Below are 27,225 nucleotides of genomic sequence, written 5' to 3' on the forward strand. Positions count from 1 at the left end.
CAGGGACAGCTGCGCGCTGGGAGCCTGGACCCCCCGCAGGGGCGCTCGGAGTGAGGTGCGGAGCCGCAAACGGCGGCCCTCTCCGCCAAAATGGACACCATGCTCGCGGCGGTGGAGAAACTCAGCACCACCCTGGACCAGACACGGGAGTCCCTTGAAACAAGGATAGACAAGGTCGCATCGGACTTCACCCTCCTTCATGCTGACCATCGCAAACTGGCCGAGAGGGTAGCGGCTCACGACCAAACGCTCCAGGAGCTTCCGCCTCTTGTCCAGAGCCACAGCGCGGCATTGCAGGATGTGCTGGACCGGGTCCATGCCCTTGAAGACCGGGTGGACGATGCGGAAGGGCGCTCCCGGCGCAACAACATCCGCGCAGTGGGCCTTCCGGAAGGAGTGGAGGGTAGGCACCCGGAGCGCTATGTGGAGACCTGGCTGCGTGCTCTCCTGCCCCAAGGGGTACTGTCCCAGCACTTCGTGGTGGAACGGGCACACAGGGTGCCGGCGCAGAAGCCCAAGCCGGGGGCTCGGCCCCGGCCGTTCCTCTTCAGGCTTCTCAACTACCGGGACAGGGATGCAGTTCTGAGTGAAATCAGGAAGTCTGGCGACCTGACGGTGGGCAGCAGCCGAGTCATGCTGTTCCCGGACTACACTGCAGCCGTGCAGCGGCGAAGAAGCAACTACATGGCAGTGAAGAGGCAGCTCCGGGAGCTGGCGCTACCCTACTCCCTGCTGTTCCCGGCCCGCCTCCGAGTGGTGGCGAAAGAGGGGGCCCGCTTCTTCGACTCCCCGGCGGACGTGTGGGACTGGCTGGAGGAGACGGGGCAGTGGACGGGGGCGAGACCCGATGGTCCGGACAGTGAAGGCCGCCCTAAGCGACGATCCAGAAGACGGGGGCGCAACGGGGCACGGCAGCTAGTGCATCCGGGACGAGTGGCGCCTAGTCCAGAAAGAATGCGGATGGAACGGCAGGAGGCACTTGAGGCGGTGGCGACGCTTGGGGCATCGCCTGCCAGTGGGCGAATGGAGACTGGTGCGCACAGCGCCCCGGGCACGAGTGGGGCGTCGTCCCCGTCCACTGTGGTCTCGGAAGACTTGCTCTTGCCCGTGGTGACCCCACAAACTGCCGACCTAATGGTGTGATCAGCTGTTGCAGTGTTGCGGACTGGGTGGGGACCATGCAGGTTAGATGGTGCAGAGTACTTGCAGTGGCGCCGCGCTGGGTGACCCTGGGGACCCTAAGCCCGGTTTGGGGGGGGCGGGGGACAGGGGGACAGGCGCGGGGAGCGACTGGCCTTGTGGGGGGGGGAGGGGGGTGGCGCATGGCACGTCCCACTAGATGTCGCAGCCGCGGGCTCCCACCGTTGCGCCTTGCGCTGGGTCTGCGCGGCAGTTTGGTCCTTGCCACGATGCTGCCCCTCCTTCTATCAGCGGCGATAGGGGAAGGGAACCGCCACTAAAGCGTAGTTACACTCGCGCGAACCCCATTAGGCACCACCCTGCCATAGCCTAATCTTGCTTAGCAACTCAGAAGTTTGGACGGATGCCCCGTTGGGAATACGCCCCATTTGTTAACTTGTTCATAGTAGTTATATTGTTTGTATGGCAGCGCATTAACATGCTCCCTCCGCACTGTGGCCCGCCTTCCTCCCCCGGCGCTGACGCTTTGCCCCTGGCCCGGCTTGCTCGACTGGCTTCGCAATGGCGCACACCAACATTGTGACCTGGAATATACGGGGCATGCACACGCCGTCCAAGCGGTACTCCATCTTTTCCTACTTACAGCGACATTCCGTTGGGATTGCACTCATGCAGGAGACGCATATGACCCAGACGGAGCTAGGCAGACTCTCCAGGCGCTGGAGGGGGCGGACTTATGGCACTGTTTACTCGGCGCACGCACGGGGCACGATGATCTGGGTGCGTGCAGGCGTCCCCTTCGACTGCAAGGAGGTGGTGGTGGACAGGGAAGGCAGATACACGCTTGTGCGAGGGAAGCTGAATGGGCAGGAGATGTTGCTGGGCTCACTCTACGCGCCTAACGTAGATCAGGCCTCCTTTTTGGTGTACTTGACACAGCTTCTACATCCTTATGCTGGGCTCCCCTGGATGTTAGGGGGGGACTTCAACATGGTGCTGGATGTCCAGTTATATAGATCCTTCCCTCCCCTCCGTGCAACGACGGCAGAGTCCGGTGCCCGGGCGCTGGGAGACTGGCTCACACACTGGTCGCTGCTGGACCTGTGGCGCATACTACACCCTCAGGACAGGATATACTCTTACTATTCGGCAGTTCATGACCTACACGTACGGCTGGATAGGATCGTGGGCTCCCGGTCCTTGCTCCCGCTTATCGAGCAGTCTGAGTACCTGGGGCGGACACACTCTGACCATAACCCCTTGTGGTTTAGGATTGGCTGGGTGGCGGATCGCCCGCCTGTGCCTACCTGGCGACTCCAGCCGAGCGCGCTGGAGGACCCGGAGTTCCGCTCTTCTCTTGGCACGGCTGTGCTGGAATACTTTGACACCAATGAGGGGACGGCGGGTAGCGCCTTGGTGGAATGGGACGCCCATAAGGTGGCCGTTCGGGGGCACTGCCTGGGGGCCCAGTGGAACATACGTAAGACCCTGTCCGACTCCTTGGCGCGCCTGGAGGACGAACTCCTGCAGTATGAGAGGGAGGGAGAAGGAGGGGGTAGGTACTCCCGTAGCCTGGAGGACCTCCGTGGGAAACACGCGGAGCTCTTGGAGCGGCTCCGTTGCCACAACTACGCAGCGCACACGGCCAGAACGCACGCTAGAGCGGACAGGGCAGGCCGCCTGCTGACCTGGTTGATCCGCCAGGACGACCGTCGTGACCCGGTCGGGGCGATCCGCACGGAAGAAGGGGTGGTGGTGTACACGCAGCACGAAATACACCGGGCCTTCACGGCTCATTACAGGCGACTGTACACGGCCAGGGGGACGGGTCCTCGACACCTCCTTGGGGAGTTTATGGCTTCCGTCCACCTACCGGTGGCCTCCAGGGAACACAACGCAGCGCTCGGTGGCCCCCTTTCCCTAGAGGAAATTGGGGAGGCGATACAGTCCATGGCGTCGGGAAAAACGCCGGGGCCGGACAGGCTGCCCGCGGAGTACTACAAGGCTTACCGCGAATCTTTAGTGCCGCTGCTGCGAGCACTCTACAGTAAGGCGCTGGAGGACGGGACGCTCCCACCCTCCATGCGGGAGGCGTTCCTGGTTTCTCTGCCTAAGCCGGATCGTGACAGCACATCCCTGGGCTCCTACCGACCCCTGGCAATGCTCAACATGGATTACAAAATCCTAGCAAAGGCTCTGGCGGACCGGCTGGCACCAGTGGTTCCTCACCTGGTGCATCCGGACCAAAACGGGTTTGTCCCTGCGAGGTCCACGTCATTGAACCTTCGGAGATACTTCCGGGTGGCTAGCGAGGCCGTGCACAGGTGGCCCAGAGCGGGGTGCCTTCTTCTAGATTTGGAGAAGGCGTTCGATTGCCTGGAATGGGGCTACCTGTCCACGGTATTGTTGCAGTACGGACTGGACGGGGAATTCCTCCAAATGGTCGACCTGCTCTACAGGAACCCCACGGTTCGTGTCCGGCTGGGCCCCTATGTCTCGGAGGCGGTGCCGGTGGGCCGGGGCACCCGGCAGGGATGCCCTCTGTCCCCACTGCTGTTCGCCCTGGCGATGGAGCCCCTGGCGGCGGCCATGCGGATGACCCTGGGAGATGGTATACCGCTGGGGGACGCGGTTCATCAAGTGTCGCTCTATGCCGATGACCTGTTGGTATACGTCAAGGATGTGGGGTGCATCCCGGAACAGTTGGCCCAGTTGCTGCAGACTTTTGCCACCGTCTCGGGGCTCCGCGTCAATGCAGGCAAACCTTGCCTATACGCTTTCAGCGCAGAAACGGAGAACCCGGGTTACCGCCTGCACGGCACGCCAGTTCAGTGGCGGGAGGGCACCTTTCGGTACCTGGGGTTGCAAATATACCGCTGCCCGACTGACTTCTTTGATGGCAACCTGGGAAGGGCGGTCACGGCGCTCCGGTCGCAGGTGCGTTTTTGGAGCACGCTCCCCCTGACGACCACGGGCAGAGTGGCACTCGCCAAAATGGTTATGCTCCCCCGCCTCCTGTACTTCTTTGTTAACCTGCCGACGTATGTTCCCCCCCGCCTTTTTCGGTACGCTCACTAGGATGTTGCGGGATTTTGTTTAGAGAACCGGGAGACACAGGCTTGCGCTCGCAAAACTATATTTGCTGACGGACAGAGGTGGTCTGGCGGCTCCTTGCTTTGAGCACTACTACCTGGCCGCCCAGCTGCAATGGGTAGCACGGTGGTTGGCTGATCGAGGCAGGGACGACACAGCAGCGGCGGAGGCACCCTACTCGCTGGAACGTGTGACCGGTCTCTTTCACCCCCTGGCCGCGGTTGGGGGGCCGCTGCCGCTCCTCTTAGCTGTGGCACACAGGTGCTTCCGGAGGGCACTGTACCTCACTCGCGCGGTCGTTCCATACGCACCGGCCATCCCCCTGGAGGGCTCCCCCGGAGGCGGGGGGGTGCTTGCGGCCTCTGCATTGGCGGGCTGGTGGGAGGCCGACGTGCACACGCTGGGGGACCTATATAGGGACGGGGAGCTAATACCATATGAGACTTTGGTGTCGGAGGATGGGCTCCCGCCCGGTGGGTTTCTTACACACCGCTCGCTCCTGGCGAGGTTGACCGCTAAATGGGGGAACTTGACTACGGAGCCCCGCCAACACCTGACCGTGCAATACCTGCACGTCATGGGGAGGGGCGGGCACCTGGTCCGCTGGTTCGCGGCTTCGATGCGGGAGCACGCGGCGATTGATCTGGGCCCACTCCGCGTCAAGTGGGAGCGGGACCTGGGGCGGCCATTCGCCGATAAGGAGTGGGAGAGGGTGCTTAAAAGCCCAGTGCGAGTCCCCAGAAACATGCGGTTCCGCCAAATCCAGCTGTTCATAGTGCACAGGGCCTACCTCACCCCCGAGTTGATCAATAAGTACTTTCGCCGTGATGACGCATCCTGCCCGAGGTGCGGAGAGCTGGGGGCGGGGTTCTTACACATGCTGTGGAGCTGTCCTGGGTTGAGCGCCTATTGGAGGGAGGTCAATAGGCTACTGCATGGGAGCGTGGGCCGCAACATCCCATTTGACTGGCCCGAGCACATTTTGCACCTCTTCAAGAGACCACCCAAAGACAAGGTAACGTCCCGATTCATGGACCTGGGGCTCGTAGTTGCAAAGCGCCTCATTACCAAGAGATGGAAGGCACACGACTCGCCACACACGTGGGCATGGACCTCCTCATTCCAGGCGTGGGCTAGGGCGGAGGGGACAGTCATCCGTAGGGAGGAGACGCTGGGGCTGCGGAGGGAACCTATGGCGGACCGCTGGGAGCAATTACTTGCTGAGCTCCGGCGTCTAGAAGGGGAGGGGCGCACAGACCAGGAGGGGGGGGGGGGGGGGGGGGGGGAGATGGATGGATGGATGTGCCTGCGCGAGTGGCGGCGTGCGATCAGCTGCCCCGTAGATGGGATAGCATAGTCCCTGATGCTTCTGACCCGTAGACAGGGGTGCCTGCGGCCATATGGAGACAACTGCATTCTCAGGGCTGGGGGGGGCGGGCTTGGGGGGGGGGGGGGGAGGGGGTCGCGGGCGAGAAAGGGGGGGGGGACTTTCCGTGTACAACTGTTCAGGCTGCCACTGTTCTGAGTTTTTTCCGTTTGATCAGTTTGTGATTCACTGGTTCTCCATGTCTAAGTTGCTTGGATGGCTCACACTGGCTTGTATGGCTAAGTGGCTGATGTGTGGTGGCTGCTGCCCCCTTTTAAGAGACACCACTGGAACTGATGAGACACAGGCATCCAACCCCCGGGCAGGTTGCGACTGGTACATTTCTTAACTGTGGGGATGTCTGGCTGGCTAGGCCAGACACGGATCGGCGACCCGCATATGTTTATATACTTCCATGTGTAATGTATCCTGCTGAACCACGTATGCTTTCTTTGTTATACTTTGAAAAAAAAGCAATAAAAACAGATTTGCAAAAAAAAAAACAAGGTCACCTGTGTGAATTGCACACTCCATTACTGCAACAAGTTACACCGGTGGGGAGCCCCCACACTAGACCTATTTGCCACCGCCAAAAACTCAATGCCAGGGCTTCGCATCCAGATACCCTCAACTACTGTCCAAAGGGAACATTCTATGGATTTTCTGGTCAGGGATATTGGCTTATGCTTTTCCTCCTCTCCCACTCATTCCATACACTGTCAGGAAACTCAGACTTCAGTAACCTTAATACTAGTTGCTCTCACATGGGCTCGACATCCATGGTACATAACACTGCTAGAGCTAACCTTCGTTCCACACGAGAAGCTACCCAACTAGCCAAACTGTTTCACTCTCAGCAGGAGGCAGGGTGAGACATCCAAATACAGTCACAGGTGGATAAATGGATATGGCTGCCTTTATCCATGGCAGGTAGAATCGCTATTATAAAGATGATAGTGCTCCCAAAATTTTTATATCTGTTTAATAATATCCCCCATACCCCTCACTCTAAGCTTTTTTGCCACATTACGATCCCATTTGGTAAGACTGGTCTGGGTAGGCAAGCAGCCCCGGGTCCGGTGGAAGATACTCACTCTCCCGTACGATAGAGGCAGACTTGGCATACCAGATGTTTATCTGTACTACCTGATCGCACAGTACGCGCATGCATACGCCTGGTAACCACCCTGATGCGCGGATTCCATGCTTGCGCCCGGAAGCGGACTTTGTGCTTCCTGACCGCTTAGCAGCGGTACTACCTAGAGGCGAACCCAGAAGTCTGGTAGACATACAAACTATGTCGACCACTAGCTGGCCCTGGAACAGGCTCCTACGCTACATGGATCAATCCACGTTATATTCCTCTGCTCTCCCGTTGCCAAATGCACGATGGCTTCTCGTAACCAGCGAAAGGATCGTGCAACGCACGTTGACTAAATTTGAAATCCCCAAGATGGGTGATTTGTACCCGGGCGGGCACATATTCTCAGTCTCGGAGGAGGCGCGCTTCCAGGACGCCACTTTCATGGACAAATTTCTTCTCAACCGGCTATATTTAACAGCAAGATCTGAGGTGGGGGGATTCCCATTAGAGCCTTAATCTTTCGAGCCATTGACTCTCCTCATTGAAAAGGAAACTGGGGCGCATATAATTTCCAAATTGTACAAACTGTGCATAGCGCAGGTTCCCTGCAGGGACGAGAAACTGCGTTTGGATTGGGAGGCTGACCTGGGGCGTCCTATTGTGGATGATCAATGGTCAGCCTGCTGCAAGGTCACCCAAAAGATATCACTAAATAGTTGCCATAAGCTGTTACACAAAGTTTTTTCGGAGAAGCTACATGACACCGGCAAAGCTGCATACTATTGACCCGAAGAGGCCACACACGTGCTGGAAATGCGGCGCCCCACACGCTGATTTTGCCCATATGAATTGGTCCTGTCCACGCATACACTTGTATTGGGTACAGATACACAATTCTGGGTGAGATGCTTGGGCTTCCGTTGATCCCTACCCCGGAGGTGGCATTGCTGGAGTATACAGTCAACTTCCCCAAGTCGGCGCGGAGGTTGGCTTCCATTTGTTTTCTGTTAGCAAAGCGAGAGATCGCGCTGTGCTGGGGGAGCGGGGCGGTTCCCACAACCCAGGCATGGCTCACTGATTTGGCCTTTTGCAGCATAAACAGCGAGATTTATTCTAGCCTACTGCCCAGCGTAGCGCGCCCTAAAGATATCTGGGGTCCCTACAGAACGTATATAGCGACTCTGCCCACTTCCTCTCAGTTCGGCTCCCGGATTGTGCACACAGGGGTTGGTTAGCTCGGGCGGCGGGAACACTGTTAGCCGGACGGGCAATGTGTTCGTGGAGGTAGCATCAGGCTCTCCCCTGGACAGGTGCAGATGGCGGGTAATGTCGTAATCAATTGCATAAGAGTATGTATGTAGAGATGGCTCTCGGGGGGGAGGAGGGGGGGGGAACTGTTAGGAGACTGGGCTACCCCAGTGACATTGGAGAGGTGTGACAGGTCTGAAGAAGGCTGCAAGGACTAGGGTGCTATTAGCGCAGAGCTAGAAGTGCATATTGAAAATGGAGACAGAACTGTTGTCGCCGGAATGTATATTGAACACCTAAGACTAATGTAACTGCTTATGTGATTTTATTGTTGATTTGCTTATAAAAGACAAAGTAAAAAAAAGGCATCCAAATACACAGCAGCTCAATCTTTCAATCTGACTCATTAGGTCATAGTTTGGATACCCAAATCTACCTCCAGAATGCATGATTATTCTAAAGTAGGCCAGAAGGCCGACCACAGGGCTTGCTATGCAGCAAAATTGAAATGTTTCATCCACTTCTGTACATTCTATAACATCAACCCTTCGTCCCCAATTTTTGAACTACTAATCTGTTACCTGTTACACCTACAAATGGCACATTTAGCATATACCTCAATATGCCTTAATTTAGCAGCCATTACTGCATACCTACAAAACAGTAAGCACTAGTTGCTTTTCCTCATGAAGGATTAAAACTAGTCATTCCACTGCATACACCTCCAGTACCTGTGTGAAACCTGAACATTGTCCTCACACGACTCATGGGGCCACCATTTGAACCACTTCGTAATTGTCAAATGCAATTATTAACATGGAAGGTGGCCTTCCTTGTAGCTATAAAATCTCTATGAAGGGTTTCTGTACACTTTATATTAAATGGGCACTTCTGTACTACTTGGAACTTACAAAACCTTCCAGGAAAACACAACTATTTCTTTAGTTTTCAAATCCACGTAAAGGAAAGACTATTTCAAAGTCAGGAATAGCAAGATGGATTGTGAAATGTATCCAAATTTGTTATGCTGAAGCAAACCTAACTACGCCAAGGGCTCATTCTATAAGGAAGAAATGAGCAACCATAACCTTTTTAGGGACTATCCCTCTCGATTACATTTGCAAAGCAGCAACATGGGCACACCCACATTTACAAAACATTGTGTGGATATTCAAGCAAGACAACAAGCTCTATTTGGACAAACAGTCCTTCAAGCATTTCAAATAAGTGCACCATCTCATGCCTAAAGCCACAACGGGCGTGGTACTGCAGCCAACATATGCTACGAATGGAGTATTTTTACTGATCATGCAACCATCTATTCCTAGCATGTGGTGCTGCAGATTCACATGCACACTCCCGACTCCCTGGCACGTTTTAGATGGTGAGCAGAATACACACAAATACAGCATGTTCAACAGCAAATGCTAACTTAGCAGACTATAGCCTCACTGTAAATGGCATGGGGAAAAAAATCATTATCTAACAAAGGAGCAGTTGAACATGCGCAATCCTCCAGGGGCAGAAGTAACATAAAAATTCCTTGAGGAAAAACTGTTTGCAGAGTGCAGGCCCCACATTAGATGGCAGGCGTATGCATAGCATGTTAATCTACAGCACAACACGCTACAAATGGATGTTTACAGGGTAAGAAATACTTCTGTGATGTCGGACATGGATCTGAAGCTCACACCCTTAACTGTTCTGTCGTTTTGCAGGATTTCTTTGCCTAAAGTTTCTCCCTGTGGAAGAGATATGTCCCCTTCAAAGACTATAGGATTTAAACTCAGCAGGGACTGTCACTAACCGATGTCTGGCAGGCCCCCCACCCTCCCCACCACACCAGGTTTGTCTCTGCTTCCTGGGTTTGTCGCCTGACTCCAAGTCTTTTGGGAACTGTGCCACGATAAATTCAAAGGCCAGCCAAGACCACAGAGCCAAGCTCTGTTGCTGAACAGTCTGGGTGGTAGCGAAAGGGCTTGTCTCAGTTGAAATCAAGAACTCAAACACATTCTCAGGAAAGATCCTTCAAAATCGGTTATCAGTGAAGTCTGAGACAAAAACCTACGTTGAAGCATCACACTCAATCTTCCTTGAGGAGTCACGTGGACATCATTGTCTTTATCTGTCTCCTACTGCGGAGCCGATCCCATAACGTATCCTGATCCTGTAGGAATTCGAAGGCTCATTGGCTACACAGCAACAATTCAAGGCCTTCAAAGAGACCATGTTTTACGTTTGGCACCCTTCCGGATGCCTCTGGCGTGCCGTCAGGCCACATGAATCTGAGGAGGCCTCAGCATCTGTTCGTAACGCTCTGACTTTTGACCCCATTTCCGGGTTCACCCCCCTAACTTCACAGCACACTCCCATCCCAAATTTGCACCTTGTGCCGAGACCAACCCTGGTCCCCCAATCAGTCAACTCTGATGCCATAGGAGGAACAAATAATTCTTTATGACTCTGAAGCAAATCACAGCCTCCACCAAAGTCATGCCCCCCTCAGACTCAAATGCAGCCAATTCTTCCCCATTTTGACTCTTGGGGGTCCTGTAATAATATTGCATATTCCTTTTGAATTTGGATTCTGACCAAAATGAGGTTTGGGGTAATTCATCTCTGCTGCGATAAATCTTTTTATGCAACTTCAGGATACCAGTGGGTTGGACACATCCCCAGTCACACCATCCTCCTCAGCCCTATGTATCACCACTGCAAACTATGTTTTTGGCTCTTCAGCTTCCAATGGTTGAAGTAAAGAATATGGAAGTCCTACAACCTGGCCAGACTGCCACAGAACCGCTCCTTCCTTTTTTTTTAATGAAGCTCTTACTAAAACACTAATGGACACTTGGGTCTATCTGGGCTCTTGCTCACAAGTCAGCCAGTAAAACAAACATGAAGACTTGCCTTTTCTTCTCCAGCATCCTATGCCTGACAACCTAGTGATCCCGGTGTAGACTACCAGGCTAAACCCACATTCATTCCCTCTTACACCTACAGAAAGGCAATCCAAATGAATGCGGGCATTTGGAACGTAGAGTTCTTCTGCCACTTTTACCCTCTGCTCAGTGAATGCTAGTTGCTTCCTTGGACCCTATTTGCATATGTTATGGGACCTGGTCAGTGAGATTTTGCCACGGTCTATGAAAATCTTCTACAATCTTATGCAGATTATATAGAATGGTCAAGACTTTGAAATATGTTCTCCACTCTGGGCTGGACACCACAGTCTGCTTGAGCAGGGCAGTTGGTGCCAGTGTAGTGCTTCAGTGTCGCACGTGGATGAAATGCACAGGTTTCACTAGTGATGTGCCGGCATTAGTGATCGACATGCAGTCTAATGGCACCCGCCTCTTCAATGCCATACTCCAATCTTGGAGCTCTTCAAAGGGAGCAGGTCCACACTGTGCTCCCCCCAACCTCTTGTTGCCTGTGTGGCAGTATACACTGCAGGTTTTCCCTTTTCAAGGCTTCAGAAGAGACTTTGTACAACACTGCCAAGTTCCACCTCTGCACCAACAAACTCTCCATCCATCCCCTAGACATTTTGTAGCATGGGTCAGTGATCCAGCCAACCTCACCCGGGCCCACATTGGTAAGGTAATGATCAGTACCTTGCCCCTTCCGCCACTGCCAACAGACTAATTTAGCTTACCTTTGGTGGCACATGTTCGAGGCAGGATAAGATATTACCTCCGCAGGTAGAGCATCACATCTGAATGCCTATTTCTGCGTCTCAATCCTGCATTCCCACAGGCATTACCATTGGTTCATGGTGGGCCACAAGCATTATCACTTTTTTGTGCTCACCTTTGGCCTCACCAGAGCCCCGCAGGTGTTAACAAAAGTGATACCCATGGTCGCAGTACATCTTTGGAGATTGGGACACCAGTCTTCCCAGAGCTCCATGCCTGGTTGCTGAAGATCTGCTAGTCTCAGTCAGTCGTAGATCACCTTCAGGTGGCAGCCAACCTCATCACATCTTTGTGGTTCTCGATCAACGTGCTAAAATCAAACCGGACTCCCAGAGGTTGCCATTCATCAGAGCTGTTTTGCATACAGTACACTCTCGATCTTCGTTACCGGCTCAGCGGGTCCAGGACATTTGCACTATGATCCAGATGTTTTATCCTCTATTTTGGGTCTCATGACTGCTAATCTAAGGGTTCTTCCCCTTCTTGCCTCCTCCATCCTACTTGTGGAACACCCCAGATGGCATATGCAGACTTTGCATTGGGATCTGAAGTATCAGTGGGTACAGCATCGAATTCCATCCAGGTTATGACGTAGACTACGAAAGACCTGCAATGGTGGCTGTTTGACCAAAGTTAAACTGATGGCAGACCCCTCTCCCTACCCCACGCAGAGTTAATGGATGCATCATTGATGGGTTGGAGGGTTTCCATCTGGGAGGGGTGGAAATCAGAGGACTCAGATCTTTAGCAGAAACCCTCCTCCACATGTTGTATTTGCAGGCAATTCGCTTGGCGCTAAAGGCCTGCCTCCTGTCAATCAAGGGAGGCTGGTTGAGGTTCTGGCCGACAACCCTGCCACCACCATGACATTGCACCAAACTGGGTGGAGTGAGGTCCTGGTTCCTGTGTCAAGAGACTCTGGCTCTGATGGTGGTTGAGCCTCCCTGACATCTGCTGGTAACCAACCACCTGGCGGTATCTTTGACCACCAGGGTGGACAATCTGTTAGCCTTGCTAATTACACTAAGGTGGCACAGGATGTCTTCCAGTAGTGGGGAGAACCCTCATTGGTTCTTTTTGTTGCCATCACCAAGAACGTGCAGTGACCAAGCTTTTGCACATTGGAGTTTCCAAGGGGACTTTCCCTACTATGCATTCTGCTTAGAGTAGAGCTTAGGACTTGGGTATGCTTTCCTGCTTCGACCTCTTCTGCCCAAAGTTCTGAAGATGAGGAGTGACTGGGCCAAAGTCAACTAATTGGGACCTGAAACTTGTGGGCATGAGCCTCTGTGCCCCTGATGAAGCTTCCGCTTCTGAAGGATTTCTGTTGCCCTTCATTTGGGCAGGCACAATTACATCACCATGTGTAGATTTTGAGCAGCAACAGCTGACTGCTTTTGACCTCCCTCCTAATATTATGGCCTGGTGTGCCTCTTGGTAGCTAGAACTGCTGTTCTTAAAATGCACAGCTGTCCTTTGCCTCTTGTGGTTCTGAAAATCCTCTTTCTCATAGTGTTGCATGAAAGAGTTGCAAGCACTGTTAATTCAACGACTATATACCACATTTTTTCAGGACAAACTGGTGCTGCGGACGAAAGCAGCATTCCTGTCCAATGTTGACTCCATTCCATGTCAGGCATTCTATCGCCATTTTGGCATTCTTTGCTCCACATCCTTCCTCGAAAGAAGAAATGTTCCCTCATTTGCATCCCACAATCACGCAAAGGAACAAAGAATGGTAAGGCAGTAAAGAAAACCAATTCAAGGTAGATAATCCTCTGTATAACTGCCAGTAGTCTTTGCTTGAATATGAAAAGGACTCTGCAGATCATCTAGAGCCACAAGCATTAAGACTGAGGCTACTCCTGAGCTTGGAATGACAGGGGGTTCTTATCACAGTAGATAATCCAACCTTGACGTCACTAAGTAAGTGAGAACAAGCTTCTGCTTTTTCTACTAAGCTGTACAACTGCTGTGGGACTAGGCCCTCTCCAACCAAGTGGATGTTGCGGTGGATCGTCTTTTAGGTTGTCAGAATGACCAAGCAGGCGCGCTCTGTAGGACATGCAAGCTACAAAGGTACTATCCTGTCCAAAAAGACTCAAGTGAATATCTCACCTCAACCTGGGATAATCGTTCCCAATTTGATCAATCTATCAATTATGAACACAATACCCTTACATAAATTTGTGCATTTAATACAAAACTATTCAAAAATACATTTCAAATTTCTTATGGCTATAATTTCAATTAGGACTAAACATTTGAGAGTATTAAATAAGACTCACAGCTGTATTTAACATCCCCCTATAGATACTTAAACTCCTCATCCATACGAACTCATACCAAACATCACTCACACCATCCACATACTACTATCATCTAACACACCATATAAAGTAAATCTTCACATCCACTTTGCACATGTGGAAGGTTACACACAGGAACAAAAACCAACGAACTGGGATTCAGAATACAACAGTACAATTTCACAATGCATATGTTATACAATATAAATTGGACACAACTTTTAAATATGTAGGGCAGACTGCTAAGATATGGAGCTCCACCAACACCTTTTCACCAAATTCCAGCACAAGAGACGCCAGTACTACACTAGCTGGTACTGGCAAAACGGTACCAAGGGCAATGCCTTTTCAATGAGATGGTAGAAAACCTTTGCCGATGTGTATGTATATATATATATTTTCTTTCTCCTAATCCTCGTGGTACTGAGGTAGGTGGAAGTGGATCACAGTTCCCTTATTTTTCATTTACCTGGCATGACCTTCCAAGTACTGGTGTTGTGGTTTACGGAGGCTGGCTGCATGTCTGGCATTATGATTCCAAAAGCATCCCAAACTCCTCCAGACACAACTGAGACACTACTACATCACAATCTTGGGTCTTTCAGTTTGACAGCTTGGTTCCAATACTTCAGGAAAGGGCTATTTGGAGCATTCCCTCCAATACGCTATTCTCCAGTGATGTTAAGAGTTCGCATGCTTTGGTGCCTTTTTCTTTTTGAGTTTAATCCTATTTATCATGTTCGTTTGTGTCTGTCATTAATTATAAAGCCAAGTGGTGTTCCCTAGAGCATTTTGTTAGCTTTGGGTCATTGTAAATGACTACTATGACGTCACTGATGTTTCTTCAAAACATTTTAGATGAATATGCTGTGTGTTTATTTTTGCAATCTTATGGTCCAAAGAAAGTTGCTTTCTTCTGGGCATAGACTATAAAAGTCAGTTGACTTCTGATCAAGTTTACCTTTAAGCCTAGAATTGCTCACAACTTGAGCACCGTTTTTAGGTTCCTATTTTGGTCTCGCCTAGGTAGGGCTTTCGCTCTTTTCGAGACCTGATGTATTTAGGTATGGACTTGAAGCTCCGCCCATCTTTTTAATTGGCTCCTGTTGCTGTCCTTTGTAAACTGACTTTTCAGCGGTCAATAGGCTTAGTCCCACCTTAGTACGCCTTGTCTCATCTTGTAACCTCCTATGAAGGACACCCCCTGTTACATGTGTTAATCGGTAGGCTTTAATTACAGACCCAGAGTGCGATTTGGTTAAATGGTTTTCTCCTGCCTGTTGCAGGTAGGACACGCTCTCACAATGCTTTCCGTTTGTTTTTCATTGCATGGCACGGCACACCTCACATAATGGAGGCCATGCTTTTGGTTTGTTTGCGGCGCTGAACACTGCTGCATGTTTTTTTTTCTTCCTATTTAACTTTTTTGTTTTAAAGCTTTCATTTTATCTGTTTTGAAAACCAACACATAAATAAAAGGCATTGTCCTTCACAATGCCAATAGCCCGAACTGTCACAAATGTGAGACCTATTGCATTGCAAATGTTTGTTTAGCTTTCTGGTTTAGATGCATGCACCAGTTCAGTGGGTGAAGAATAAGTGAAGTTGGTTTTCAGGTACTTTTTCTTTAACAATAGTTAGGTCACAGATCGAATAAAGAGAACAATTTATCATAGGACCCGACAATTATTTGCTAAAGAACAGATTTGTTTTTTTCCTCTAGACTTTAACCATAGAAGGTCTAAGGTTTGATAGAGAGCCTTGCTTGCCAGAAAATTGTGTTACAGCTGTTTATAAAATAACTTTAACAGTAGAAATAATGTGGTTTAGATTTGGCCTTCCGTTCAGTCTGTACACACAGACATTGTATGCAATGCATGTCTCAACCGCAATATATTGGGGCTTGCATGGTTCTCAAAACACGAAAAATAATAACCTGAATGAATGAAGGTTTGTTAACATAATGCTTATCTTGCTTTTTTAAAAAATTTCTGTACTTGCACGTCATTAATAGACCTATGGTACTCCTCGACTTGCTGTACTGAAAGTTGCGTTAACGGTTTCTTAGATTAAACCTACAAATCCATTAAACTTTTTCTTCGACACACCATATAAAAAGTTCAAATTCAAGATTCAGGGGGTAACCCAAAAGATGAGGTTTGCAGGAAACCTAGGAGGGCCCAGAAAAGATGCACGATCAGAGTTCCAAAAGCAAGCACTATCAAGGTCATCTTGAAAGCCAAACTGTTACTGTGCATAAGCTAAGCAAGCTATAGCTGTTGAAATTGAAGAAATAACAGTTTTGGTATTGAAAGAGGGTCATTTGATTCAAGTGAAAAGGAGATAAACACTGAAAACGTATGCACTCCTAAAGGAAAGCTAGTGAGTTAACTAAAAAAAGAGAGGCTGAGCGTATACAGGAGTATTATCAAAGAAAGCTGAATGTTAATTAGGCAGGAAGAAGACTCTTAAAGTTGGGGGTTAATGGTGGGGAGCAGGGGGTAGAAGGCAAGGTTTTGCAGAATCGAAGGATGCAGCATGTAGGACTTGACCCTGTGGAGTAACAGATGTGGTGATAAACAGGAGTTAATCTTGAGGCAGAGCTTGAGGAATCTTGCTTCCTACGCGAGACATCGATGTAGCCAATTTGTGCCTGTTCTGATCAACATTAGTCTAAAGCTGCTAAGGGACTAACCCCCCGGGTTCGTAAGTCACCCAAGATCCAATTTGTTTATTCCTTCACCTGGAGCTTTGTTCACCGACTGCCAGGAAGATAACCCTAATATCGTCTGTTAAGACTAACAGCTTCCAGACACAGAGAATAAGGGGTGTGACTAGGGTTGCCACCTTGCTAGTTTTATAGTGGTATGACCGGTATTTTGCTGTCCCTGTTGGTACAAAAATCTGGAAAATCACTTAATGTGGGTGTATGCCGCTCATCAGAACATACTTTAAACAGTAAATGCAAGAGATCACTTGAAAATGTGTTCCACAGCTGCATTAAATGCCTCTGGCTGATAATTAAAGTAAACCAAGACAGACAATCAGAATATAAAAAAAGATGCATTGTCATAGACGGGCCTAAAAAAATCATAACTTTTACTAGACTACAGGTCTTGTAACTCTTAATCTACTCAACCTAACTATAATGTACTTGACCCGTAACCTGATCTCACATTTTGTGAGCCTAGGCAAATATTTTGTTAGAGCTGACTTGGTCGTCCTGATCACATTTGAGAGCACCTTCGAATATCTGAATTCAGCATTTCTGCTGTACAAAAAAAAAACCTCTTGTTTGATTCAACAGATTAAATGTTTGCTCTTTGTTTAATAAGCTACCCACATATGCAGTACACAATCTGACTTGCCTGTTAGTTCACAAATAAAATTGCCATTGGTGCATGGGCATTTCTCAGTTCATGTTTAAATTAAATGTTCTCTTATAATTAATATATTACGAAAGCATGATGTGGTAGTGCACTGTCATTTGCATTCCCATTAACCTAGTTTTACTGAAACTATATAATGCAAAACAATCTGCGACAATTGGGTTTCAGCAAACCTATTTATCATTTGCACATCGCCAAATAAAGTGTTCTGATTTTGTTTTTATCCTTTTAAGATATTTTGTTCATCCCACAATTACAATAAATGGGCTTTCATAACTATTGAAATGTTTGTACAGTTCACTTATTAGCTATTTAAATGTTTTGTGTTAGAAAAAAAAGGATAGCCTTTCATTTCACACTCTTTATACAGCATGTCAGACAGTTCACTTAACAAAATCCTGGAACTCTGCAGTCAGAGAAATAAAAAGTAATTGTAAGAAAATGTAAAGTGACTTCTGACCGATGTCTCTATACATAGAGCAAATGCAACAAGATTTAAAGGTATCTTTATTGCTCCTTCACTTTCTTATTGCACAGAACACCTGTTCTTTGTCAGCATGCCAGAGCTGGTGAGAAGGCCCTAAATATAGCTCGCCCTGATAAAATCTAACTTGCCATAGTGAGTGGGAGAGTAGATTTCTTGAGTCCTGATAGTTCTTCTTAAGAATCATGTCCAATCTTTTGCAGATTTTTTAAACGAGAAGAGATGAGTATTTTTCTCTTATAAAGGTGGCAACCCTAGATGTGGATGCAGTAAAGTCTGGTGCTACAGTGTAAAATGTAAATTCAACTGCATGAAACTATTTGGAGGACATAAAGGTCTTGCCGCACCTCTCCAAGTAACACTAGAAAAAGGCTGCTTCAGTTGTTTCAAGGAAAGGTCCTTTCTCCTCTCCCTTTGAAGGGAAATAGGATTACCAAGAAGTAATGTTTCCATTGCCAAAATGTTCTTAGTTGCCATGTGGGCTAGCAGTCCATGAAACCTGCCAACTTAGTCCAGGATCTTGGTAGACACCATCCCTGGTTGATTTCAGACAGGAAACCATAAATCCATGCTCCTATTAACACCGCTGAATAGAGAACATTCATTTTGACTTCGAGTTTGTGATAGGGGGGGGGGGAAAGGATTGAGAACAGTCAAAGCCATTTGTAGGGGAGGTGTTTAAAAAAACCAAAGAGGTTCCTATAAGGTTGCCTCCCAAAATCAAATTCCGCCACATGGGGTGGCCAATATTTATAACCGTGCTACAGTCAGCCGCCATCACAACATTGTAAATACCAAACATCATCTTTGTGGCCACAACATCAGCAGTCACGTGGTCCTTTCTTGTCAGGGGAAGTGTTAGAGGACAGGGTAGGAAGAGTTACAGGAGAGTGTTGCAAAGGGCTCTGCCACTATTACAAAGTGAGATAATATTAATTTAACCTAACCATCCCTTGCCCATTTAGAGGCATTGGAAATTTTCTGAGAGCATTTAACTCTTGAGTACTTCATAGGATCTATAGCCAAACCCTAAAACATCAGACCGAAACAGGGACTTGAAGATTACATCCCTCTGTCCTTGGCAGAGGTGCAATGTTGCATAAACGAAGACTCTGGCTTAGCTATACAAGGCTTGCTTTCACATCCACGGGTGTCCCAAGTGAACTTAGTTCAATGCACCAGCAATTGAACGTGAAACAGGTTGTAGCCCCAAACAACCCCACACAATACATAGTTGAAGCGGTGTCTGTGTTTTTAGCTTGCTAACAGTTCCTAAACTGGGATCCTACGACAGTGGAAATTTAGTAGCCCAATTCCGTTCCCTACAATACAACACAAGAACAACACTAAGGAAAAGACACTTTTTTTTTTTTTTAAATACTTTTTATTGGCATTTAAGAATAGAAGTATACATACATCATTTTTCGTGAAAATGGGTACGCTACAAGAGTGAGCAAATAGACCAACATCTATATAGAGAGTGCGTATATGTCTGGGTGGAAGTGGTCTGTATGGTAGCAGATCATTGCCTGTATAAAAAACTGGGGAGGAGAACCAAACTGGGGGATGCCATGGAGTTCTCAGGGACGAGGTCTAGGCTATGTCCCAAATCGGCCATTGCCTATTCAGCTATATTCCTGCCTCCCATCTAGGGGGGGTGGGCGTGTGCACAGTCCGGGATGAGGAGCCATGGGGTGCATCAGGTGAGCGGGGGGGGGGGGGGAACTCCGCTGGCCCGGGGGTGGTGCGGGGGGACATTGGGGGGGATCCCTCGCCGTGGAGACCCGGACCGCGTTAGGCGGTGCGGCGTCGGGGGTATTCCTGCCGGCTACCGGTGCAGGTGGGGTCTGAGATTCTCTGAATTGGTGTAGTAGGAGCGCCCATTCTAAAGAGATAGGGGTTTTACGGGTACCTTTGGCTTCCTCCTCTCGTATTGCATCTTCCTCCGCAGCAGCCCATTTAAGAACAGCCCCCACCCAAGCTGCAAGTGGAGGACCAGTGGGGTATCACCAGTGCATTGAAGCACTTTAATAGTATTTATTTCAAGTCTCATCCTGTTGCTTAGCAAATCTAAAGTAACCGCACCAAATATTATGAAAACTGCACATATGCATGTTGCAAACGACAATAAAATGAACATTTCCACCATAGTTAAAATGACATCTAGCAACCCAACATCTCAAATTCTACTTCTATGCACTATACTAAGTGAGAGTGTGGAGTAGCATAACTTGCATCTAGAGTTTCTTGGGAGAATCGCATATCGGTTTACAACAAAATGCTGTAGTTCTTAGTAGTTGGGAGCAAGTGTTCTCTCGAGAGGTAAACGTGCATGAGCTGTAGCTTCTCTCCCTGACTTGGCTGTGTCCGCTTTCAGTGGAAAATGAGTGATGGTGCAATAATCTGGGAGGAAAGACCTGTCCTCACAAGTGATTGATTGGCGTCCTTTTGTACCATATTTTGAGATCGTAATTTCTTACATAACCTTAGCCTTGTCTATCATAACATATGTGCATAAATATGCTGGTTTTAGACGCGTTCTAAACAAATAAGGTAGCAACATGACAATTCTCACTTCAATGTTGTTTATCCGACTTTGAGATACAGATACCAAGGCACTTGTTCCAGACTGATGTCTCATCCCGTGTCTTATTGATGTCATTGTCTGAATGACTTAATGCTTCACAGGTTCTTGAAAAGTTAAGGAAACACTGCACCTGCGTCAAAGGTAGACTTGTTTATGATTCTGCAAAAATAGACAAAATTAAGTCCCTGCCTGCTCAAGATGGAATTGGGCCTCAGAGGGCCCTTACATCGCAAGCTTTCTTATTGGTACTTCCATCAGAGACAGGGAGGTAGTCCCTTTATTTTCCTTTTAAAATTATTTTTTTTTAATTCTAACCGGTGAATATCATTGTTCGCATAATAACACCTCATAATATCCTTCAGTTGTTGCAAACGTCGGAGTGTTAGGCAAACTTTGACTCAATAGCTGCTTACTTGCCGCACACCCCAAATACTTTTGGTGAATAAATAAGTACTGTCAGTTCAAAATACTTTTTCTAGGCTTACACTCTGTTTAGAAGAGGAAAGTAGGAGACTTAATATTTTAAAAAAAATAATCAGGAGTGTGTATTTCTCCCATTCACCTCTATTGCAATAGAGGCAATTTCAGGCAGAGGACAGCCAAAATAAAACCATATTTTACTTTGAAAAATCGTGAGTCTCCCGTCTGTCATTGGGTCAGCTCCCTACCATTGGCGGCTCCTCTGCTTAGGAGGAGGAACGTGGCCCACTGCGCTTTGAGCAGTGCAAAAAATAAAATGATATTAACACAATGTTATTTTCATTTTATTTTCACTGCACATTTGAAGCCAGTTTAGGGCCTGCCGGGCAAGAGCAGAGACGAGTGGTTTGCACTCTTAAGTGCGCATGAAAATTCATGCATCCTGAGCATGTCCTCCACCCGGCTGTCTTGCACAGCCAAGTGGAGAACTATCCCAGGCACTGCCAGAGCTTCCAGACAGGCTGCTCAGGCAAAGCACGACGCTGCTGTGAAGAGGATGGAGGAGAGGCGGTGGCATTCACAGGTAAGGGTTTTTTGTTTCGCTTCATCCCGGCCTCACCACCCTGTTCTGTAGCAGCTGCCACTGCTCCCAATATAGAGCAGTCCTTAGAAGGATGCCATTGTTAAACCAAATGTGAGGGGTTCCTATCAGCTTAGGAGAGACTACAACAGGCGCAAGGAAACATGGTCATGGAAGGAGTCGTCCTCGAGGTGGCATCCACTGAATGAGCATTGCTGGTAGTTCTGCCAAAAAAAGGGATAGGAGGTTGTGCATTGGAGGTTGTGCATAGAGTTGACCGTGCTTATTGACTGTATTGTAGTGGATAATCACATGTCGCCAAACATAATTGAGTTGATTTCGGTGGTGCAAGCATTTTTTCCACATTGGACCTGGAAGCTGCCAATCATCGGGTAGAATTCTGAGTCTGCAGTGCTTACCGCATTCATTACCCCATCTGGGTTAATTTAATTATGAAGGATACCCTTCAGACTAGCTTAGCCTCCTCATTTTTCAAAGGCTCATATTCTGCATTTTCAAGGACTTGGACTCTTCTGTTAAAGTTTTCCAAGGTATCATGCTAGTATTTGCTGAGGCAATACAAAATAGTGGATTGATTTGAGTCCTGAAAAGTGCTCCTAGTGTCAAGATTTTTAATTGTATTATATGCGACATCCCACCTCCCAGTAAAGGAGTGGTACCCAAGGTGACTTGGTGGAAGCTATTCGAGTAGTACTGGCTCCAAATACATGAGAGAATTTGTCTCTTTCATGAGACTCTGTAAAATACAATAGTAGATTTGTTGTGTAATTATGGAACCTCTCAGGTTTTTGTTGCAATTTGTCTGGAAGAAGGGCCAGAAGCAAGCCTCTATTGCTGTAGAAATCAGCAATTGCTTCTGCTTTCACACGCAAACCTTTTCGTTTTGGTAAGACGTGTGATTACAGTGTACATAAGTGCATACGGCTTGGTAGCCATGCTCTTCTAACACGCTTAGTATTCGGTCCCTTGGGTTGGTAGAAATTCTACAGATAGATTAGCACACTTGTGCTCCAAATTGCAGGAATACTGTTTGGACATGTGATTTATTCCTTGTAAAAAGAATTCTAGGTTAGCTTGTTTAGCTTACTGGCCTCTAAAACAACGCTCCAGTGGATGGGGGGTGAGTGAGACGGTCAGAATATCTTCCATGAGGATAGACCAATCTGTTGGGGGTATCTGAGTAATTTTTTTTACAAGAAGCTTAATCCAAATATAAGAACCTCATACTGTTTTAAAAGTACCTTTCTGAGGGATGGCTAGCATCTAGATAATTACACTGTCTGTTGGGAGCTTTCAGTGATGCAGCATTGGAGTTGACCAAGGTGGGTACTTTGCTGCCAAGGTATTGGAAATGCATGTTTCCTGAAGGGGTTAGAGAAAAATTACTGGATAAAGGTTGTCCTGGTCCTAGGAGTGTCGGCTCTATAAAACGTGTTCTGATCTAATTTTTGGTGGCCATGTATGCATTAGGAGGCTGACCAGAGGTTGAGAGAATGCTGCCTTTGTGCAGACTCCGATAAATCTTGCAAGAGTCTCCTAGCCAGTGTTTCTTGTGGAGAGGCCAAATATAGCGTGGCAGAAACTTGCTTTTGACATAACGGACCCTTCAAAGTGCAGTTGAATCAGTTCAGGTCTACATTAGTGGTAGCAGACTATCATCCTAAATAGCTGGAAGTGGCATTTGCACAATAACCCACCAAGAAATGATGATTTTTTTTTTGTTTGGTGTATTCAGTACGGAAGGGTTTTCAGAAATGCAAGTTATAGACTATCAGGTTGAACTTCCGTCCTTGCGGATGAAAGACATTTTGAATAAATATGGCGTAGCGCTCCTCACCTTTGCCCTGTATGATGCTCAATGCAAGGGACAGGTGGAGCAGTTTAACTTCTGTTTGAAGGATAGTGTTCTTGCCACCCAAAAAACACAACCCTGGCTTAAACCCATGTGGAAAAGACTTTGGGCATACAGGTCTGAGACACATAATTTTTTTTTTTTTTGTTTTCGTTTTTCTGAAGGGTAAAATACTTGCTTCTCACATTCGCCCTGGTGGCCAAAAAAGAATCTCCTCAAATTTCAAGAGAATAAAGCTAACCTTTTTTTTTGTTAAGTTAAAACCTATCCGACAAATGAGCTATAGTCAAAGTATTATAACCTCTGTACTAAAGTCAGGATTTCCAATGTTAAAGCTGTAGATTGGGTTAGATTCCCTGTATAATTTATTGGTCAAATATGATTCAAAACCTTCACTGGTTGAGGGAAAATTGGAAAGTAAACTAAGGCGGTGCAATAACCGAAGATAGAAAATGCTATAATCAGTAGAGTGTCAAATGGTGTCCTCTCTGAGTAGGGAATCTTTACCCATGGACTGTGAAGGGGGTCTCTTCTGAAGGGGCGTGTGGTATGTACTTTCAGACACACCCCATACAGATTCTCCATTGGCGACTGCGTGGCATCATTAGGCAGCAGGAAAAGCAGCTCAACATTGATAACTAACGGCTTCAATGTGATTGTAGTCAGCATGCTGTGAAAGTTGGAGTGCACTCAGTGAAGTCTATTCTGCTGCAGTGGCACCCACTGAGATGTATTGGAGTTTTCCACATCTCATTTCCAGTGTTGTAAAGAACTGAGGCCAGATAACAGACGGGACTTTTATTCAGCGAGGTTACTCTGCAGCATCATCCTACACTGAAAGAGTAACAGTCTCCGTTTTCTTATGGGATCTTGTCGACCGCAATGGAATGTACCAACTATAAGGGGCTAAGGGGTGAGTGATGAAAAGATAGACGTGTATACGATTATAGTATAACTATACATGTGACACTTGTCGAAGATCTATTGTGGGCAATGCCATTACTTACAGGGTGCTTGGTTTCAGCTTATTGCTTACCATTGGCTGTCTCTCTTGTCCATCTCATGTGCTGGTCACTTAATCCATGACTTTCCTTCTTATGTAGTTATCCCTCCCCTGCAGCATAGCTTCTTTCCCATCCTTTCCTTGGCTTTTTTCATATCTCTACATTAGGGAACACCTGTTTTTCTTTTGCTAAACAGTCCATCTTGAGAGACAGAAAAAAAAAACGTACCTTTGTGTGCGGTTTCTCCCCATTTTCCTTGCCCCATGCTGTTGCCCTGCCCAAAACTCGCCTGTTGCTTGTCTTGTCCAGCTGTGCCTTTTCTCTAAATCCCAAAAACGTGCTTTGAGGCAGCTTTTATGTTCTTTTTAATTTACTGAGTATCTGCCATCTTGTAATGATAAATTGAACCAAATGAATACCTAGTGATTATGCACAGATGCATGTCAATTGTCCGGACACTGGGACTGCCGAGGTGTCGAACATGTGATGACACGTCCACACACATTCCTCCTCTATGCCTGCCTTAGTTAAAAGGACCTATATTTCGAATGTTTATTTTTTTCTTCATTTTGTTTTTGTAAGCAGTCCATATGGGATATCAGCTGTGTACATGCCAGTCGTGTAGAAAGTCCACTGAAATTGTGATTAATTGATGTGTGTGTGTGTATATATATTTTTATTTTTCTCTTTTTTGCCCTGCTCAGGCACGTCCAGATCAGCAACGAATCAGCAATCTACTTCTACAGAAAGTTTGGTTTTGAGATTATTGAGACAAAGAAAAACTATTACAAGAGGATAGAACCGGCAGATGCTCATGTGCTACAGAAAAACCTCAAGACACCTTCCCTTGGCCAGAATGCAGATGTGCAAAAGACCGACAATTAAATGCCTATATGTATATAATCAGTGAACACTCTTTTTTGCACTTGCTTATCGCCAAATAAGAGGCTCGTCAAAAGCAAAATTTTCCACTTCCCTTTCTTAAACATACAGTTGCTTACGATTCTATTCTGCCTTCGCTGACCCCCTCACAAAATTGAAATATTTTACTGTGGACTGTAAACTCACTTATTTTCTGGTAATATTTTAAATGTACTATGGGCCTTGTTGGCAAAGGGTGTGTGTTTGCTTTGGTTTTGGGATGAGGAAGTGTGTTCACAAAAATAGATTTTGTCTATAGATATTACTAATTGGGGAGAAGAGGTGTGGCATGCTGAGTATTTTTCTGCTTTCACATTGAAGGGCAGAGCTTAGACATATATCTATATGTATTTATAAAAGATGAAAGATTTAGCACTATCTAGTCTTCTCATTCACACATGGAGCCAAGAGTTTCTCCAAACAACAAGATGGACTTTGTTACGCACTCCACCCCTGTGAGCATTTCGGCAAGATTTCATTTTAACAGTTTCAAGTTCAATATTAAACAGTTTTAAACATTGCAGTTTGATAAATCTGCTTGTTTTGATGCTTTTATTTTCTACTGCATAATTGCACCCAAATCCTTGCTGATGTATGTGCCTTTCTTGGTGGGGTTGAAGATATGGGAAATCGGGTGCACACTCTTTGACATAAAATGCTTACCCAATAGTCAGGAGTGTTGTAAGGAGCCTAGTGATTATATGATCAGCCTTGCAGGCAGATATGTCACCAGTGAGGTATAAAGTGTTAATCACATGCTTTGATTTATTTCATTGTTTTGATGAAAAAAAATATATATATATGATACCCTCCTCACATCTTGAGTGCATGGTCACCCTTCTGCTTCCTCTGTCTCTTCACACATTACCCTACCTGTCCTCAACCTTCTACCTCAACTCCAACATTGAAGCTTTCATAATATTACATGCTTAAATTGTTCCATTTAGTCTGCTAACCTATTTAAGTGTCCAAACTCTAGCAATGCTGAACAGGCTTGGAGGTCCACTCCTCCAGAGACTCCCTGAGCTCCAGGTTTTTTTCTTCACGTTAAGTGTAAGGAGGTAATCCTGAAAGCTCTGCTCGCTTCAGATGTCACCTTCTTAAACTACAATATGTGGTCATTTCTTCCTGTGATGCTCCATTTCTCAGCACCAGCTGAAAGATAAACTCATCTGGTAGCTTCCTGTTGGTTGAGATCTGAGAGTGGAGTTCCTGCTCAGGGTGGACACCTGCAGAAAGGCTGTATTTCAGGCCTTGTGAATCATGTGGAGAACATCTTTTGTGCAACCCTACCATCGGATGCATTTAGTACCTAAAGCCAGAACATACGGACATGAAATGTGCTATTAGCAAAACCCTTGCTGACATGTTCCAGAGTGACTGTTAAAGACTACTTTTTGACCTAAAGGCTGCCTCCTCCAGTGAGGAGTTTGTACCGAGGGCACCTCCCAAAGGTCCTGGCTCCAAGACAAAATAAGGAAGCTGCCCTTGTGTAGCTCCAGTGATCCTGTCAGAGATTCATCTGCCCCTTTGCTTCACAACAACAGCAACACTGTTTCAAGGTGGAAGCTGACATCTAGTGAGTGTGTAAAGTTTGCAGGAAAGTTGAAGAAATCAAAGTCTATAGATACCTTGATGACCGCAAAGGAAATATCTTATTTGCCTTCATAAGTGGCTCCTTCTAAAATAGTCAAACCGACAGTGTCTAGAGCAGACTCCAGTGCTTAGTCATTCACAACCAAACACAGGTCTCAGTTGTTGTAGGCTGTTTTTTAAAGGTCTTTCCCCTCATTCACGTCCCTCTTTGCCAGGCCCCCACTGTTAGATACGCTCAACACTATCAGTGCATACAGAGTATTTCACAGGTCTATTTGGGGCCTCCACCTCAGCCTGTTGTAGCTTCACCACCGATGCAGCCTTTGTCTGAGACGCAACTGCCTCGTTTGACTGTGACACAGCAGTTTGCCTGTTCAGATGAACAGAAAAACAGCAGTTTGCCTGTTCAGATGAACAGAAAAACAGAGTGCCT

At 47.4% G+C, this 27,225-nt stretch overlaps 1 protein-coding gene across 2 annotated transcripts in view; it reads left to right on the forward strand.

The window, feature by feature from the left end:
* Window positions 1-25,716, forward strand: part of NAA50 (N-alpha-acetyltransferase 50, NatE catalytic subunit) — a 165,327-nt gene extending 139,611 nt beyond the window's left edge. For both annotated transcript variants that reach the window (XM_085621088.1, XM_085621089.1), the window contains exon 5: window positions 24,980-25,716. In XM_085621088.1, coding sequence (XP_085477214.1) covers window positions 24,980-25,160 — 181 coding nt within the window. In that variant the 3' untranslated portion in view covers window positions 25,161-25,716. The remainder of the gene's footprint in view (window positions 1-24,979) is intronic.
* Window positions 25,717-27,225: the final 1,509 nt, after the last annotated feature.

This window comes from Triturus cristatus, chromosome 8, assembly GCF_964204655.1.
Source record: "Triturus cristatus chromosome 8, aTriCri1.1, whole genome shotgun sequence".
Taxonomy (NCBI): Eukaryota; Metazoa; Chordata; class Amphibia; order Caudata; family Salamandridae; genus Triturus; species Triturus cristatus.